Source organism: Triturus cristatus, chromosome 5_2, assembly GCF_964204655.1.
Source record: "Triturus cristatus chromosome 5_2, aTriCri1.1, whole genome shotgun sequence".
Classification (NCBI taxonomy): domain Eukaryota; kingdom Metazoa; phylum Chordata; class Amphibia; order Caudata; family Salamandridae; genus Triturus; species Triturus cristatus.
This window is the reverse complement of record NC_140588.1, coordinates 961,336,201-961,355,528: the sequence shown is the minus strand read 5'-3', so window position 1 is coordinate 961,355,528 and position 19,328 is coordinate 961,336,201. Positions and strand designations below refer to the sequence as shown.

Here is a 19,328-nt window from a genome sequence, read left to right as displayed (position 1 = left end):
CACTTAAGTGACAAAAATCCAATTATGTGAACCAGAGATACAAAGTTTTAAGCAAAAAATTTGCTAAAAAAAAGCATACGATAGTCAATGGTAGATTGGGATCCAAGCACAATTTGAGGCTGACAGCAATAGAGTGTGAGCCGAATACACCAACCAGATTTGTCCTTGTCAAAGATTTTACCCTCTGACTTAGTCCTTTAAGTACCAAAATATCACAGGAGTACACTTCTAAATTCCCCAGGATCTCAGGGAAATCACCCTAGAGATTTACAGTGTGCCATGCAGAGGTCAACAGCCGGGTCCAGTCCAGGTCCAGTTGCCACAGGTCTGCTGACTACATCCAGGAAAATGCCTGTTGTATCCCTGTAGTTTGAACAGGAGGTCAGTCTTATGACCATTGGAGCCCACTTCTTTGTCTTGGGTACAAGAGTGAGCAAGTCCAGTCCTTTAGTCCTTTGATGATGTCCAAGACAAGGATGCCTCCTGTATAAAAGATGAATTACTCTCCCTGCAGCTTACTCTTAAAAACCTAGAACCTACTCACAGACAAGGTCATCTGCTCGACCCCATATTTGGTAACTGGAATGGAGTAGAAACGCTTCCTCCAATACCCGTTCCCTGGTCTGACCACTTTGTCATTCCCTTACGAATTTGGGTGTCCGAGCCTGAAAATAGGAACGATAGTACGCAGATTTACCAATGTCGAAAGTGGAAAAACTTCAACTTAGACACCTTTATCGACAATCTTGAAGCGGCTGGACCTCCTGGAGGGTCAGATTGTGAGGCTGCCTATTCATGCCTGAAGAACTGTGTCCTAACTGCCCTAGATAATACTGCTCCTACCCGTAGGTCAGTAATTACCAAGAAAATGAGAAAACCCTCCCCGTGGTTTACCTCTGAACTTCAGGTGGCAAAATCTGCATGTAAAAAACTGGAACGAGAATGGCGCATTAAATTTTGCCCCACAGCCAAAATTCAATATAAAATAGCGCAAGCAGGATATTATAAACTTATTCGTTCCTCTAAAGCACTGTATTATAAGACCCGCATTGGAGAGGCTGAGAACTCCTCAAAGGAGCTCTTTAAAATTTTTAAAGAAATCTCGGTAGTATCTAATGAGAGCAATGCCCAGAGTGACTCTGTTGAATCATGCAATAATATTGCTAAATATTTTGCTAGCAAAATTATTAACATCTATGCAAATTTCTCCAAGGATCTGCCCTCGGGCTCTGACTTCACTGAGAATTTGGAGATCACTCATGATAAGGAATGCCTATACTGCTTTACTGTTCCTTGTACTACAACCTTAAATAATATCTGTAAAAGCATTAAATCGGGTTCCCCTCGAGATCCTGCTCCTCCCAAGATTTTAGCAGCTAGCCTTAAAGTCCTAGAACAACACTTCAGACACATTCTCCAACTCTCCTTTTCTACGGCCACCCTCCCTGTGGAGTGGAAGCAAGCCATTGTACTTCCAATAAAGAAAAAACCTAATATATGTCAGGATATCCTTGAAAATTTACGGCCTATTTCGCTGCTACCTTATCTGGCGAAGGTGGCCGAAAAAATAGCTAATAGTCAACTCATGGCCCATCTTGAGTCTAATAGGGCCTTCCACAGCTCTCAATCTGGTTTCAGGGCAGGGTATTCCACTGAAACCGCCCTTCTGAGAGCGACCGAAACCTTACGTGCTGGCGCGGATGAGGGCCAGACTATGGCTTTGATTATGCTTGACCTTAGTGCCGCGTTCGACACTGTGGCACATTCCATCTTGCTGCAGTGTCTGAACAAAGCCGGGGTCACCCAGGAAGCACTGGGCTGGCTTAAAGCCTTTCTCACCAACCGCTGCTTCCAGGTTCAGAGAGGCATGCATCGCTCTAATAGCATAGCTTTAGAACAGGGGGTACCTCAGGGCTCCGCCCTGAGCCCCACCCTGTTCAATCTCTACATGGCCCCCTTGGCGGAAGTGGTTGAATCGTTCGGCATTGAATTAGTCTCATATGCCGACGATACCCAACTCCTCCTTTCCCTGTCCCAAGCACCCTCCATTGATGCTAACAATTTTAAAACCTGCATGCAGGCTCTGGCAGGCTGGATGACCCAGCACTGCCTGAAGCTAAATGGCTCAAAAACGGAGGTTCTGGTAATTGGAGGAAGGGATGCGAGCTGGACCAAGGAGTGGTGGCCATCATGTTTGGGACCGCTACCCACTCCCTGCAAAGCAGCTAAGAATCTGGGGATCTGGGTTGATCCCAGACTCTCTTATGACAACCATGTACACAAAGTGGTTGGGAAATGTTTCGGGGTAATGAAGACCTTGAACCGTACCCTAGACCTTCTCCCTCTGGAAGCCAGGCGCACTATGACCCATGCTCTAGTGACCTCGAGGTTAGACTATGGCAATGTGCTCCTGCTCGGAACCACACAAAAAAACTTCAGGAGACTTCAAGTACTCCAAAACACAGCAGCACGCCTAGTCCTTAGACTTCCGAAAAGATCAGCCTCTATGCCAGCCCTAGCCACTCTGCACTGGCTCCCCATAAAAAAGAGAGTCCTATTTAAAGCTCTTTTAATGTGCTTTAGGATTATCTCACACAAAGCTCCCCTTTATATGACAGATCTGGCTATCCCCTACGAGCCTACTAGAACTCTCCGCTCTGGGGGAACTGGATTGCTTAAAATTCCCCGCATTAAGAAAGCCAGAATGGGCGGATGTTCTTTTCGTGTTATGGCTGCCAAAGAATGGAATTCTCTCCCTATGAGTATCAGGCTAGCGGATTCAGAGCCCTTGTTTAGAAAACTTTTAAAAACCCATCTGTTTTCTTCTTAATTGCCCTCTCTTGGCCCTTGACTTGACTTTTCTCCACAGCGCGGGGACACGCCGGGATGGCGTCACCATGCGCTTTACAAGCTCCTTTATTATTATTATTTATTATTAGGCCTCCTCTCAGGTCACAGATGACGGACCCCGTCCTCTTCTAATCTTCCACAGGTCCAGAAAGTGTTCTGAAGTGGGTGCCTGGTGGAGCCACCTTCTTGCCTGGGTAGGAATGACTCCTGGGCACACAATGATCAATGGGGAAATAGTTCCCAGGTTCAATCCGACCCACTTTAGGTATTTTTAAGTTGGTGATACTCTTTGGCCACACTAAACCTAGGGTCTAAGAGCTGTAAGTGTGTGTGCTACGTGTACTATGGTAATCCTAGTGTTTTCCCACTAAAATCCAGTTTGAGGCAGTCACTGTACCCACAACAAACTCAGAGACAGAAGTCTGGTAAGACAAAAGCAGAGTCCTTCAGCAACCACAAAGTGAATCCACAAGAACTGTCTTGCCTTTTTCTTCTCTTTCCTTTCCTTTCAAGTGTGCCTCAAGTGTTATTTGTGATCCAGCAGACCTGTTAAGCAGGATTTGACACTGTAGTGTAAAAAATTATTCCCATGGTCCCCACCCTGCATGCTTTGCGAGGTTTAGAGGAGTCATCTCTGCTCATTCAGGTCAACCCATTGTTTGCCACAGGGATGAATTTCACACCTATTCACGACTAATATCTGGCAGGGAGAAGCTAGAGGCAATAAAAATTCACCTCCAGGAACTTCAGGCAGAGAAAATGTAACTTTCTAAAAGTTGTTTTCCCTTGATATTTACTACAAATCTGACTTCATCACTAAATTGGATTTTTAATAACTGTTAAAAATAGCTGTTTTCATTAATTTTCAAGCAAGTCCAAGTGCTGAGATACAGTATTCGGATTTTAAATCTGAACTGATTTCGTTAATATTGAACTGCCACGCCTGCCACAGTGGAAAATAGCTTTTGATTGCCAGACACTTTAAGGACATGTTAACATTACATTTCTACATGTCCGACTTTTTGAAATACCAGACACTGTACCTTGTGGACTACAAGGCCTCCACAGGAGTGACTTGGTAATATTTAAAATGGAAACCTGGCTATTATTGAAGGTTGAAGGCTGATATTGTAAATAGATACCCGTTTCCTAAATAACTTTCAATGATAATGTAACTAGTTTTTAGTCTCCTAGAATATGATTTATGTACTGTTGTTCTAATAATGTGTAACTGTTTTTGGATAACACTGCTCTGACTAACTATATTGTATCATTTGACTCACTGAAATATTAAAATACAAAAAATATTTGAAAGGGGGTTTCTTACCTGTAAAAAAGGTTTGTTTTGACAGATAGAATTGCAGTTTTTACACTGCTACAGTCAGGCTACAATGGGAGACCTGAAGCCACTTTTTGCACTGCCACTGTAGTGGATAGCACAATAGATGCTGTAGTCTACTAGTGGCATTTAACTTCCAGGCCCTGGGAGCACTTTGTACCATATACTAGTGACTGATAGGCAACCTAAATATGCCAATTAGGAGTGTGCCAGTTCAACCATGTTTAAAGGGGGAGCACATAACATTTACTAATGGTTAGCAGGCGTAAAGTGTACAGAGTTCTAAACACACCAAAAATATGCAGTACAGCAAAAAGTAAAAAAATACAAGGTGAGAATGCATAAAAGATGAATTTCCTAAAGAGGCATTTAACATTCCATGCCATTGGTGCATTATTTTGTACAATATACTAGAGACCTTAATGAAAAGTTGAATGTTTCAGTTGGGGATTAGCCAATTTCCTCAAAATAAAGTGGTCTGGAGATCCAGGGGCATTACTATGGTACCAAAAGAAGAGATATTTTGAACAAAGGATAAAGGGATACGTCCTCACTACGCGACTACTTCTGACCTAAAAGTATCCCCATTGGAATATAATTGTATTACAAGGAAACAATGGGATCACATGATAAACCTAAGAGCTACTCTAACAGGAGTAGGGAAAGAAAAAATCCCTTGTAGGTCACATAGTGGGCAGAGACTGAGGTTTGAGTACAGGGCCACCCACTCTTGCACCAGTGGGAATAATATTCTCCAGTGTTCTGAGAACTACCCAGAGAGGCAAGTATTAGCACTGCCTGTGCATGCTTTGAATACAATTGCATGCCACACACACAAAAAAAACACGTTGAATACGTATGTGGGGATGATACAAGTATGATTCTACCCTGATGAAAGCCCAAGACTGTTCAGGCCAATAGTGTAGGGCTGAAACATGTTGGTGTTTTAGGGGCATTGGATCGTTATATACTTCCTATCCCTAATGTAGTTTTTAATCTTTCCCATCCACCCCACTAAAAAAGGGATGCACTGGGAGTGGATAAGGAATTTTTATCTTTAAAGTTATTCTCGCTATTTAATTGTCTTCATAAGAGCTCCGTGGAATATGGTCGAGCCCACCCTGCCCTTTAGGAGTCAGGGTGAACCCGATGATGAAGCATGCCACTACTAAAGTGGGTGAGGGCTATATAAAAACAAGCATTTGCAATGCAATCAGTCTCACCTTTGGGATCTTATATGTATTTAGCTATGCAGCACATTAGACTGGGTGCTAAAAACATCTACTGTTCTTTAATATGGATGGAAAATAAGCACCAAACTTCGTGACACGCATGGTATGGGAACAAATGGAGAGAAATATTGCCTTTCAGCGGGAAATGGTATAGGCCAAAGCTCTGTTTTTAAAATAAAATCAGGGCCTCCAGTGGTCATTTCACTGACACTACAAGAATTGAAAAAAAGATTATTGTCTACGGGTGTTCATGGAAGACAATTTCTATGGGCTGGAATCTAGAGAATGCTAAAGTGATTCTGGTATTTTACTGATCTCTGCTGGTTGTTTTTCATCAAGACAGTTAAATAGAGGCAGTTGAACAGAAACAAAAGTCCATAAGCAGAAGCAGACAAGTCCTAGGGCTCACAAAATACATACACATAAGTATATACTAAAGTATATAAGTATATACTAAAGTATATACAAGAGGTTTCAAATGCTTGACCTAAAAAAAGATGTTTTCCTTTCCCTGCTGCCATTAGAGTGGCACTTAGGTTTGGCATGTGAACCCATTGTTTCCTTGCACATATGATGATACTCCAGAGGAGATATTTTTAGGTCAGTATTAGCCAATTTTACCATGTTTTAGAGGTCAGAGCACATACAGTGGGACCTGAACTGCATTACCTCAGTGTGCACTGTTCAAAAACTCCCACTAGCAGTCAGAAAACAAGCATTAACAATGCAATAGGTCTCGCAATTGCAAAATAATGAGCTATTGGCATTGTAAATGGCAATGCCTTTTATAATATTAAAAGGCATTGTCATTTACAATACCAAGAGGTCAAAATTTGGCAAAAGCAAGACCTATTGTACTGTAGAGAGCGTCAACTGCGCTCACCAATACAAATAAATAAACAGGGCGCGGTGTCCCTTAAGTGGGTGCCGCGTGCACCATTAAAGTAAAAAAACGAAAATGAAACAGAGTGCAGTGTCCCTGAAGCGGGCGCCGAGTTCCACATTATAGTTAAGAAAAATAAATGAAACTGGGTGCGGGGTCCCTAAAGCGAGCGCCGCGCTCAGCATGCAAATATATGTAAAAAAACATAAAAGGTGAAAGAACGTCACCATTGTGCCATGAGTGCTGTGGGGATGGTGGGTAGCCACTTTTAAAGTTAGAGCGGCATAACACTCTATACGAAAAGCGGCCGCCACTGTCCCCATTAGTGAATGAACAAAGTAGTGCTCACCCACTCATAATGCAGACCATGTACAAAGCCAAGTAAAAGGTCCAGTCTTTATGGGGGTTACAAATGCAGACATGGCGGTACCAAGGAGGGAATAACAAGCCTATTTATGAATCAGAAGCTAACATTTACGAAGGACAATGACACAAGCCAATGACATATATGGAGAGAGAGTGGGAGGGACTTCCAATACAGCATGCCTCGCAGAGCAAGCAGTGCATGCGCGCTGCCCCTAGGCCTGACCTAAAAAGGAACTATTTCACCCTGGTGCAATAAACAGTTAATTCTAAAACTATCTGAGCACCTCCGAATCTGTACATTCATACTGCCAAACCTAGCAGTCCATATCCAGTATGAAAAGTGCAGTTAGAACAATCTTATAATTTGCAGCACTGCCAAATAACAATAGTTACAGACCTGAAAAAAGTCATTTGGAGAATGTGTGCCCTTTCAATCGAAAAATAACTGGACAGTCTTTTAGGTTGTAGGTATTTCGTTATTAGTTCTTCTACATAGAGGTCAGCGGCTGGTCCCTCGGCCCGCTCCGGCACCCCCAGGATACGTATGTTGTTCCTTCGGGCTCTCCCTTCATACTCATCTAGTTGTTGTGTCATTTGAGCTTGACGACTTTGAAGTTCAGCAACTTGGGTCTGGAGTTGAGCCGTGTCTTCTTGTAGCGATGACGTTACTATCTTGAGATCCTTCACTTTCTCGTCCATTTTACGGAGGTCAGCTCGTATGAGGGAAACTTCAGTAGTCACGGAATCGAGAGAGGACCGTACTCCCCTGATGGCCGCCATAACATCTCGCAGCGTTGGTTCCTGTGACTGGCTTGGGTCTCCCTGCGTTTCCGGGATCTCCATCTGTTGTGACCATTGACCCTCTCCTGTTTTAGTCCAGGCAAATTTGGCGAGTTTGTTCTGCGTTGCTGTCGTCGGGCCCCTACTCATCGCCATGTTCGGGCCGCAGTGTGTTAGGGAAGATAGAAGGCGTAACTCACAGTCTGGGTAGTGCCCGCCGCCTACCCGGCGTCTGTAGTATTTCCGCCTGTGGCCTGTCGGGTTTCCCTCATATGTGCCAACCGGGGCCACTGCGGCACACCTATTCTATTGCCCCACAAATGTTCTCCCTTGACTGGAAGGGCCACAGCGGCAGGCCGCTACTGCAGTAATGGACAGTGGTGGACGGGGCGGGAGGTCCCTCCGCACAATGCACCCCAAAAGATCCTGTATGTCTCCTGGCACCCCAGCGATCCACAAGGCGGTCCTTAGCCAGGCTTCCTCCAAATATAATGGCAGACGGATTTGGGGTGACGCATGGGGCACAACCGCAGTTCCCAGGTCACTCTACAAGGGATCCCATATTCTGATGTTGACACCCCTTGCACCTATATGGAGTCTTCCCCACAACTCCAATAGTTCACTTGCTACATTCAAATCACCCCCGTGGCCTTCTATTAGAAGTCAATGTTCTCTTATATGGCCATTATGCAGTGCCAGGAGCCAGAGTTTGCCAGGGAGGAGGGGGGATTTTACATGCCACAATGTCCTGGGGTCCTCACAGAGCACACCGTGAGTTAAGGTCACCTGTACCTGTGCTTGTGGCTCCTACGGGGTCCGATCTCCCCACTCGGCGGGTGGCTCACTCTGTAGTCAAGCCGCCGGGCCCCGGGCAACACCCGCCGCAGCAGGCTTGGTAGGCCGCAAAGCCAGGGCCTTGAGTAGCGGCCACCTGGAGGCAGCCGCAATCACCTCCGTGCCGCTCCCCCGCCTCGGCGCCGCAAACGCCGCTGCAGTAATTTGCCGGGACGGCCAACGGGCGCGTCTCAAATGGGGGCAGGAGAGCGTACGCGCACAGCACTTGGGCACAATCTGTTTTCAGGTCTCGGGCTCTGGAGCCCGATCGCAGCTAAAGACGCCGCCATGTTGTATCCTTGGCTCCGCCGCACACTCCCATCTCTCTGGCATGTGTCGGGGCAAAGAGGCAGTCTCGGCGATTCCGGTGGGCTCTAGGGCTGATGCAGTCTCGGACGCTTCGATTTTGGGGGCATTTAGCACAGGATTTTAACGGATAATGTGCGGGGATGTAGGAGCCTAGTTAGCCAGCCGCCATTCGCTTCGGCTGCTAGCCACGCCCCCCTCCAAAAAGTATTGTTACCTGTGTTTTTTCTTTCTCTGACCTCCAATGAGTAGGAACTTTTTAATTTTTTGGATGTTAAAATGGCAGTTGAAATTTACCTCTTACGGTCTGAAGGGTATAGGAAATATGCATTTTTGTTGTTACTTTTGGTGGTGCCAATTAGGGGCACAAAGTTTTTTGCATTACTTTAAGCAGATGGATTAGACCCACTTTTGTGTGGTAATACGCTTTGTCTACTATTTCTCTACCTGAAGGGATGCAAGGTAGATCCACTAACTAGGCAGCAGCCTCTTGGGCTCAAGCACAGGGTGTTCCTTGGTCAGAGATTTGCAGAGCAGCTACTTGGGCCTCAGTTCAAGCCTTTGTGAAACACTACCATATTGAGAGTTCTATGCAGGGTAAATCATTTGGGGTAAATGTGTTAAATGCAGTATTTTCCGCATTAACGGAATGCTTTTGTTGTTACACAGAGAGCATCATAGTGCAATGTGTTTCAATATTCTATTAGGATATGGTTGGCTGTAAAGATCAGCTTTTGCTTAAGTGAGACTCAAAATGTATGACTTGGACGAGTACATGGGATGATGCTCACTTAATTACCGGTGAATCTCATCCTTAGCCTCTAATGTCCTCATCACAGCAGTCATTATGTTCCACCCTGCCAGCTGGACTTCATGAGGCTTGGTACAGTCAAGAAGTGATGTGTGTAAGAGTGAAGTTATACAATGCTAGGGAGAGTGGGGTTAACCCACCAATTCTTGTTTTCTTCGCCTGGTTGAGGTGGATTTCACCTCAAAAGCAATGACTGTGACGAAGACATTGGGGACTAAGGATGATGAGATTTACCGATAGGTAGACTTGCATAAACTCACCCACGTCAAGTGCAAGTAGCTCAACTAGGCCTGCTTTACTTTGAATTTGGTTACACTTAGTCCTGCACAGTGCTTTACATGGAGATATAGAAGTGCCAGTACTCACTCTTTGGAGTACCTCTTTGCTACTGAAAAGTGCCGGTACGCTACCACTAAATGTATTGCAGCAGTGCTGAGAAGTGCAGGTACTCTCTCTTTCGAATCCAAAAAGTGAAGGTACTCAGTTCAAGACAGTGCCTGCCCATTTAAAGTACTGGTACTGCACTAATAAATGATTAGTCAAAACTACAGCTAGGGAAACACAAAGCAAGAAATATTTTTCAGATGGGTTAATCAAACCTGACAACTTGCAATCTATAGATAACAACCGTACACAGTCTTACCCCAAAGTCTAGAAGATGGGCGGGAGTTAAACCACAATAGTAGAGAAAATGGTGCTATGTTGACAGAACACCATGCTTCCAATGCCTGTCATTTTTTTTTTTTAACAACACACTGTCATTGGGATGGTTAGCTCAAAAAGCAATGCAGCTCCCAAAAATATCCAACTTGTAACACAAGACGACAAAAGTGATGCCTTGCCTACATGGAGCTACCTAGAATTTGTGTTCATATGACCGGAGGGCCTTATGTTTTGGTTTCTTGGGCACTGACGCCGTTGAGGGGCACGTGTAAAAACCTTGGCTCTAAGACTTATGTCAGTATTGCCTTCTCTCTCAAAACAGGCAAAGAATGTATGAGAAACAGAGGCATGTGAAAAGTATTTGGTATGGGATCCAGTTTTACCTGACGATAGAGTGGAAATAAGAGTGCAAGGTCACCTGCTGACTCCTTGCCAGTAATGACGTTGTGCTTCAGTCCTGGGTTTGCGGGTCATCAATTCAAAATTTGCGAACATACGTGACAAGAATTTTCAATTCTATTAAGGACACGGAGGCGAGGATTATGCTTCTCATTTCTTTACTAGAAATTTGCTCAGCAGCCAATCACATTACAATAAATAAAATAAAAACTAAGAACCCACGGGTATGACATAATAACCATAGAGTATGTTTGTATAAAAGGTCACCAAGAGAATACCACATCCTCTTTCTTTGGTAGTTAGAACAGTCAGAAGAAGAAAATAGTTCGACATCTGGAAAGAGCTTGGAAGAAACAACGTAGCTCGATCACTGCAACAAGAGACCAACAGGTCGGAACAGCTGACTTGATGCTTGAGTCGACATCCCAAAACCGGAACCAGCAGGTATCCAAAAGATAATCCAAGAAAAAATAGAGGAGCGCAACTCACTTCGGATCAGAACCTGAAAAAGATATAAAGTCGTAATATACCATTCCTAAATGAAAGAAAAAGGTATAGATACTTAGGGAGGGAAGAAAAAACAAGGAATTCATCCAAATAAATCATAACAATACACAAGAAATATAGAAGTGAAAATTACCATATGCAAAGATATATGTGCAAAATTAAATGACAGAAAAAATGGGTGGGATAATCCTCGCCTCCGTGTCCTTAATAGAATTGAAAATTCTTGTCACGTATGTTCGCAAATTTTGAATTCTATGTCAGGACCGGAGGCTCCGATTATGCTTGTTCAAAGCTGAGCCACCACAACAGAAGAAATATCCAGAATAGGTTTATAATAAAAAGTTTTAAACATAGAATCAGTTGACAAATCAGCTGCTTTCATAATATCTATTAAGGTCACTCCCATAGAAAAAGCCTTGGAAGCCATTGCTCCACGAGCTGAATGCGCACCAAACGTTGTAACATCAATACCTGCCTCACCCATGAGCCATCTGACCCATCTAGCTAAAGTAGCCGGGGTCACAGGGCGAAAAGGTTTTTGCAACGCAATCAACAATTGACCATGCATATCTTGTTGAAATTGATCAGTACTTACCTCATATTCCTTAATACATTGCACTACACAGAGTTTTGGATTATTGGGAAAACTTGGGTAAGTGACTGGAGCAGTATTACACTTAGTACGTCTGGAAATAGAAAAAGTAACTCCTTCAGGTGAAAAAGTACGACCTGCAAGATCTAGCGCGCGAACATCAGAAACACGTTTGCAAGAGACTAGACATAACAGCATAGTTAACTTTGCAGATAATTGCTTGCGGGATAAAGAGTCGTTGGAGGGCCAAGCCTCCAAAAAACGTAAGACAATAGACACATCCCATAAAGCAACATATTTCGGACGAGGAGGTTTAACCAACCTGATACCCCGGAGTAATTTGGAAACCAAAGGATGTTCACCCGCAGGTTTATTATTAATAGGAATATGCCCTGCAGAGATGGCCGAACGGAAATTATTGACAGTCCGATATGCAAGCCCTGAGGAGGCAATAGATGCTAAAAAATTTACAATCAAAGTGACATCTGCTGAAGAGGGATCCACTTCCCATTGAGCGCACCAATCACACCAATGTTTCCATGCTGCGGCATAACGTTTGTGTGTGTTGGGAGACCAAGCTTCGTTGATAAATCTGGAAGCGTCTCGCGAAAGGCCTGAGATCTGCCAGCGATCCCCAAAACCCGCCATGCCACCAGAAAGAGATGACCTGACTCTATTAGAGGATGAGGATTGTTGAGAGGATCCAATAACAGATTCCACAGTTGGGGAAGAAGAACTGGCACTGCACAAGATAGCTGCAGGAGAACTGGGAACCAAGCCTGAGCCCTCCAGAGAGGGGTGATCAAAATCAACTCCGTCTGATAAAATTTCATGCGAGCCAGAACCCTGGATATCATGACAAACGGGGGAAAGGCATAACACAGAAGAGACGGCCATGTCTGTAGAAATGCATCAGTGGCTAGAGCCTCCGGATCCGGACGCCAACTGAAAAACCGAGGAAGTTGAGTGTTGAGGCGAGAGGCAAAAAGATCGATCTGGCAGGGGCCCCACATTCGAGACAGGGATCTGAACACCCGAGGGTGAAGTCTCCAGTCGCTGAAATCCCGAAGATGCCGAGAATTCCAGTCTGCCACCAGATTGCTGTGACCCGGCAGGTACTTTGCAATCACCGTGATGTTTCTCTGAAGACAGAAGTGCCAAAAATCTTTGGCTATCTCTGCTAGAATCTTGGAACGTGTCCCCCCTAACTTGTTGACATATCGAACCGCTGAGACATGTCCATGCGCAGGAGAATGCAACAATTCGTCATGCGTGGAGACAGACAACGGATCGCAAACGACCCCGCCAGAAGCTCCAGACAATTGATATGGAGAGATAATTCCTCCGAAGACCACCCGCATCCCGTGGACATTGGACCGCAACGGGCTCCCCATCCCCACCGACTGGCGTCGGATTCGATCACCACCTCTGGGGACACTTCGAATAGGGCTCGGCCATTCCAGGACTCCATGTGTTCCAACCACCACAACATCTCCCACCTCGCTTCCTCTGAAAGAGGAATCTGATCCGAGTACCGGAGGCCTTTCTGGAGATGACGGAGTTTGAGTCGCTGAAGTGCCCGACAATGGAGAGGACCCGGGAAGATGGCCTGAATTGAAGAAACTAACAGACCGACAATCCGAGCTATAGATCTCAACGACACAAGCTGTTTGTGTAAAATCAATCTCAACTCCCGTTTGATCGTCCTGATCTTCTGAAGAGGCAAGAACAGATGGCAAGAGAGGGAATTGATCAGAAAACCCAGAAATTCTATCGACTGCGAGGGGCGGAAAATAGACTTCTGAGGATTCACTAGAAATCCGAGTGACTGTAAGAGATCTATTGACCATTCCAAATGGAGCATTAACAGACGGGGACAGTGAGCCATGATAAGAATGTCGTCCAGATAAATTATCAGACGAACTCCCCGAGATCGCAGGAACTCCACCACAGGCCTCAGAAGCTTCGTGAAGCACCAGGGTGCTGATGAGAGGCCGAACGGGAGAACCTTGAACTCGTACCAGACACCCTGCCATTGGAATTGGAGAAACCGGCGATGAGGACCGTAAATGGGAAATCAACAAATACGCATCCTTCAGATCGAGACGAACCATCCAGTCCCCTTCCTGAAAAAGATCCCTCAAAAGATGGATGCCCTCCATCTTGAAGTGGCAATAGACAATCCAGCCGTTGAACTCTTTCAGGTTGAGAACTAACCTGGAACCGCCTCCTTTTTTCTGAACTAGAAAGACGTGACTGGAAAAACCCTGAGGATGAGGGGAGGACCGGACAACCGCCCCTTTCCTCAGGAGGGAGTCTATTTCCGAGGAAATAATCACCTGATCGTGAAGGGAAAATACCAAGGGAGAAGGAGGGAAAGGTTGACTTGGGCAACTGAAAAACTCTATTCTGAAACCCTTGACCGTCTCCAACACCCATGCATCGCTGGAGATCAAAAGCCAATTGGGAAGACAAAACTGAATCCTGCCCCCCAACATGACCTCTGAAGCGGAGATCAAACTCACCTGAAGCGGAGGAATCATGATGTCCTCCTTGATTACCGCCGGCACGTCCTTTCCGGAATTGGTATCGACCTCTACGGGAGGGGTAGAAGGAAGGCTTGTTGGAGGTGTAGTTGGGGTCTTGACCTCCTCCACATTGGGACTGGAAACCACGCTGGTTAGATTGGTTAAAACCGCGGCCGAACGATCGTCCCCTATATCATCCGGCCCTTCCAAAAACCAGGCGAAAAGCCCGTCTAATAGAAGCTTGAGCCTTGTCAAGACCACTGAAAGTGGCCACAAATTTCGTTAGTTCCTTAAGGAAAGACTGCCCAAACAATAAACCCTGCGCCAAAGGACCGGATTCAGAAGTAGAGAGTTCAGCTAATTTTGGGTCCAACTTCAATAATATAGAACGTCTGCGTTCAGAAGACATGGCACAATTGGCATTACCCAATTGACAAATAGCTCTTTGAGCCCAACCAATCAGGTCATCTGGGTCAATGGCAGAAGAAGACTCCTTGGCCCGATAGCCTAAATCCAAAATTTTGGTGAGAGGTCCCAGTAAATCCAATAACTTATCTTGACAAGAGTGCCATGCTCTATCAATGCCTCTTTTCGGGTCCTTGGCATATTTTTTAAGATATGTCACCATAGTGGGATCCACCTCAGGAGTGTCTGCTAATTTACCTGCCAAATCAGGCCGTGGACACTCAGATCGGAGACGGGTACGCACATCCTTGTCAAAAGGTTGACGAATGTGTGTCTGGACGTACTCCGCCACCTCCTGAGACGGGAGCCAAGAAGAAGAATTGGGATGCATGATGTCTGATGGCTCAAAGGTAAGAACTTGGGGATGCGACGGCGCATCAACAAAATGCTCCTTCCCAGCCCTCTTACGCGGAGGAGGAGAAGCGACCCCATGGTCCGAGGAGGAAGAAGGAGAGGTACCGTCATCATCTGTTTGACGAGCTGGAGGGGACGAAGGCTCCTTGGGAGGTTGACCATAGGAATGCTCAGAAGAGAGGGCCTTAGCCAGCTTTACAAAATCAGACTTGTGTGGATTAGACATTTTGGAAGATTTAGATGACCTGGAGGACTGTGATGATTTTGAAGATTTAGAGGACTTAGGCAACTAACCCTGCTGCACCGCATATTGGGACAAATGATGCTTCAATGGTGTAATAGCGCGAACCAGCGCTGTATTCACAGACGTTTGAACACCCATGTCAAGAGCCTCTACTAAATCCTGTGCCATAGAGCCAATGGCTTCCTCATCATCATAATAATAATAGTAATCATCTTCCTCAAAATATTCAGCCATGGCAGAACCTGGCGTAAATAAAGCCCACAAGAGGAAGTAATAACAACAGGGAATCTGTTATGCCAAAGCACAATAAAGGGGGAGCGGCAGAACCCCGTAGGCAAGAGTAAACAAACAGGTGAAATAACCTGAAATATTTAAAATGTGGAGGGAGGGCTTGCCAATTATTATAAGCCACTCTAGGCAGTGCCTATGCAAAATTATACAGCCCCACTGAGTCAAATATGCAGCAGGACGTCAATAGGGGCAAGAAAAACAGGCTGTGGGCATGTGAGCAAAAGAAGCGCTGCTCTCGCGCTGAATCCCTGAGGAAAACAGTGTTTATCAACAAGGAAATTGGCCGCCGCGCATGCGCGGTAATGACTGCCTGAATTCAAAGAAGGAAAGAACTACGCAACACGCGCGTAGCCTTTCAGCCCCGTTTCTCCCGCTCCACATGAATAATGAGGGGCGGGCGCACAGCGCCCGAACCGGGGAGGCAGACACGCGCTCCCTGCAATGCTGACACAAAGCCAATGCAAATTAGTCAAACACGCGACCAAACATTGAAACGGTATGCGCACAACGCTAGAAACTCAAAACAATGCAACGCTAAGCATAATAATAATAATAAAAACCACTGCTGCAATGAAAATACAGAGAAATATCATGAGAATGAAAGAAAAATGCACTTAACTGGCTGCAGAGCAGCAAAGAAAGAGGATGTGGTATTCTCTTGGTGACCTTTTATACGAACATACTCTATGGTTATTATGTCATACCCAGTGGGTTCATGGGTATTGTAGTCTTAGTTTTTATTTATTGTAATGTGATTGGCTGCTGAGCAAATTTCTAGTAAAGAAATGAGAAGCATAATCGGAGCCTCCGGTCCTGACATAGAATTGCATACTCGAAGTTGTAGTTCTAGATCATCTCAGTTGAGGCAACCAACTACACCTCTAAACATTAACAATGATCTATAAGCAAACAGATTCGGGCATGAGCATTCTCTTTTTGGTGGCATTAAGTTATCGAGTCACCGTAGCAGGGTGGCTTACACTAGAATACCGCAGGCTGTCAATAACACACTCCAACTCAAAATGTGACGTCACCCAAAGCACAAGGAATTCTGGGTGTTGCAGGGTCAGACAGACAGCAACACAGATAAGGGCGCACTAAACTTTCACTATGATGTATCCTCAAAATGTGAAAGTGAACCTGAGCAATCACACTTTCTTACAGGGTGTTGTGTGATTCTCAGTGTCTGTCAACTTAAAAACACACTGCTTCTCAAATGTAATTCTAGGTTTTGCTTAATCTAATACCGACACACCCAAGTATATCCTGTAACACGGAATGTACAGCTCCACCTGAAGTCACTGCTGTCCACCACGTTAACACCCGAACGACGCATCACCCCCACCGGAACCTCTTTTTGAGAGATAGCGCTTACCTGCCTCCATTCTCCAGCTGTCACGGGCTTTTAAACGGCAGCACAACAACAGCGCTTGAGTGCTTCTGGGAGTTGTAGTCCTTTGGGAGAAGGTTAAGCTCAGTAATCACTCGGCGTGTCATAGTCCTGCCTGGCCCTTGTTCAGAAGAGAGGACGGAGAACTCTCTTTCCAAAAGTATGTCCTTCTAGCCCAGGCACGATGTGTCAAAATAGTTACACGCTACATTTCTGTTGAACATAAACTACATTTCCCAGATAAAAGAGAAAGGTACCGGGCTATATGACACAAACAAGGAAAAAGACTTCTAATTGGCAGCCTGGAAGGCAGCATCACAACTTTTTTTGATTGGTTGCTTGTCCGACTTAAACACAATCATTGCCACGAAAGTTTGGGGCTAGACACAAAAGACGGGCTTTGGAACTAAAGAGACAAATAAGGCAATGGGGATTCTGATGTGGGATTAAATGAGAGTTGAAAAGTACTCAAGAAGAGATCGTCTTCTCTACACGAATCCGCCTAATATCCAGCTAACAAAAATGCACATTTTTTTTATTTATTTCATCGAGTTCAGAATGAATGATTACAATATGTTTCTCTTTAAGACCTGGTCTCCTTCATTTTCAGGCACTGTCAGCTCTCATCACAAACATCTCTGAATGACTGAATTTCACTATATCTCATTTGGCGTTTAGTCCTCTTTTGTTCTTAACATTAATCCAGGCCATTTAGAACACATGCACTCTCTTTCTCTGCGCCTGTTGTGCGTGACAAAGTATAATTTTCAAGATGGCCGGTGCTTTTAGCTTTCTAAGGAGGAGAAGCTGTTAGTCCGTTGCCAGTGTTCACAATTGCATTGTGATGCTCTCTTCTCATTGGCTGTTACAGTCCTAGCCTTTTGCTACTGCATGGATGCTGATGGTGCAGGCATGGAGGGGTCGGTGTCTGATGTGCTGGTTTGTGACTTGGCTTACAAGGGTCAGCTGGACGAGCTGAAGACCAGGGTCCTTGCAGACAAATCTCTTGCGACCAAAACGGACCAGGTAAGAGGTTCCTGTTTGTGCAAGACCGGTTCCTGGAGATAACAGTGATTAGAAGTAGTTAGTTGTATTTCTGTTGCATAAATGGCAGTTTTTTAAAACTTAATAGGGACATTATGTTTTTGGCCGAACTTATAACGGGTATTTTCTTTTTGGTCAGTCACAGTCTACTGGAGAGCAGGATGTCTAGAGAGAACCACTGCAGTGTTGATGTGTTCAGAAATATCACTTTGACATAAATCCCTCACTTGGCACATAACCATCTCCTGGTGGGCGGAAGCCTTAATGTTCCATCACTGTAGGGCAGAGGTCTTCAAACTTTTGTAGGTTGAGCCCCCCCAGCTGAATTTTTTTTAGATGTTGGGCCCCCCACCACCTGACAGAAATTTCTGGAATCTGGTACACTACATAATCGACTGCCGTGTGCATATCATGGGCCATATTCGGCAAATAATGTTTAACACAATAAGAGTGTTTAGTAAACTGCAGGTTTGTGAATGGGTGTGGTGAAATAACAGAGGCTTATTACACTGCTCAAAACACAATTTTCCAAGGTAAAATGTGCACAAATTCTTTTTACTAGGATGCTTTGTTTTACACATGACCTAGATTAATAATAATAACACCACCAACATAAATGTGTGGACCCATTTTCATCTAAAATAAACTTTGTTATGGTTGTTGCATGAAACAAAAACATTTCTCTGCAAAAAGTAATAGACTCTCTCACATCAATCAAAATAAAAAGAAATGAAACAAAACAGTATATAAAAGAATCTGTTTAGGAATTATTCCAGCCCATCAGGGCAAAAACAGAGCTGCCTCTATCAAGGGAACGCCTGAAAGGCTGGATTGCAGTGCAGGTAAAAATGTCCTTTTGTAATTTAGGACGAAAACCTTGAAGGGGCACGACATGCCCATACTTGTGTACAGGGGCGCAACTAGACCCGAACTTCAGGGGGGGCTAACACTCCCATTCAGGGCTGGCCCTAGCACTGGACGCAAATAGTGCAACGGTCTGTTTTGGCGCCCCTCCCCCATTTCTTCCTTCTCTATGAATTTTCTCACTACCACTCACCAACAATGCACCCCATCTCTCTATAGCACCTTTCTGGCAAACATCTCATTTTTTTTATAGCGCTACTCCTAGTTTACCCACACTCAGTTCTTTGATCTGCATGGTACACGTTCTTTGTAGCAGGCACATTAAACCTCTGCGCTGTGTGGGTGTCAGGAGTACCCATGTGAGTGCAAGTTGAGTGATGCTACAGTGTGAGAGGAGTGTCTGCAGGGTGAGTGAGGTGACCATATGAATTTGGGTGCGGATGTAAGTGCAGAGTGGGACAAATGAATGTATGGTTAGTGATGGTCTTATTTGCGTGAGTATGCACATCGAGCAGTAAGGGGGACATGTGAGTGAAGTGTTTCATGAGTGCAGGGTGAGAAGTGTGCTTGTGTGACTGCAGGGTGA

General features: G+C 44.9%; 2 protein-coding genes across 3 annotated transcripts in view; one reads left to right on the top strand and one right to left on the bottom strand.

Moving 5' to 3' along the window:
* The window catches only part of ATG4A (autophagy related 4A cysteine peptidase), a 159,667-nt gene extending 142,711 nt beyond the window's left edge, over positions 1–16,956 (bottom strand). For both annotated transcript variants that reach the window (XM_085608159.1, XM_085608160.1), the window contains exon 1: positions 16,820–16,956. In XM_085608159.1, coding sequence (XP_085464285.1) covers positions 16,820–16,829 — 10 coding nt within the window. In that variant the 5' untranslated portion in view covers positions 16,830–16,956. The remainder of the gene's footprint in view (positions 1–16,819) is intronic.
* Positions 16,957–17,675: 719 nt separating this feature from the next.
* Positions 17,676–19,328, top strand: part of LOC146829476 (uncharacterized) — a 151,830-nt gene continuing 150,177 nt past the window's right edge. The window contains exon 1 of the mRNA XM_085608157.1: positions 17,676–17,860. Within this exon, the coding sequence (XP_085464283.1) occupies positions 17,726–17,860 (135 nt within the window). The 5' untranslated portion in view covers positions 17,676–17,725. The remainder of the gene's footprint in view (positions 17,861–19,328) is intronic.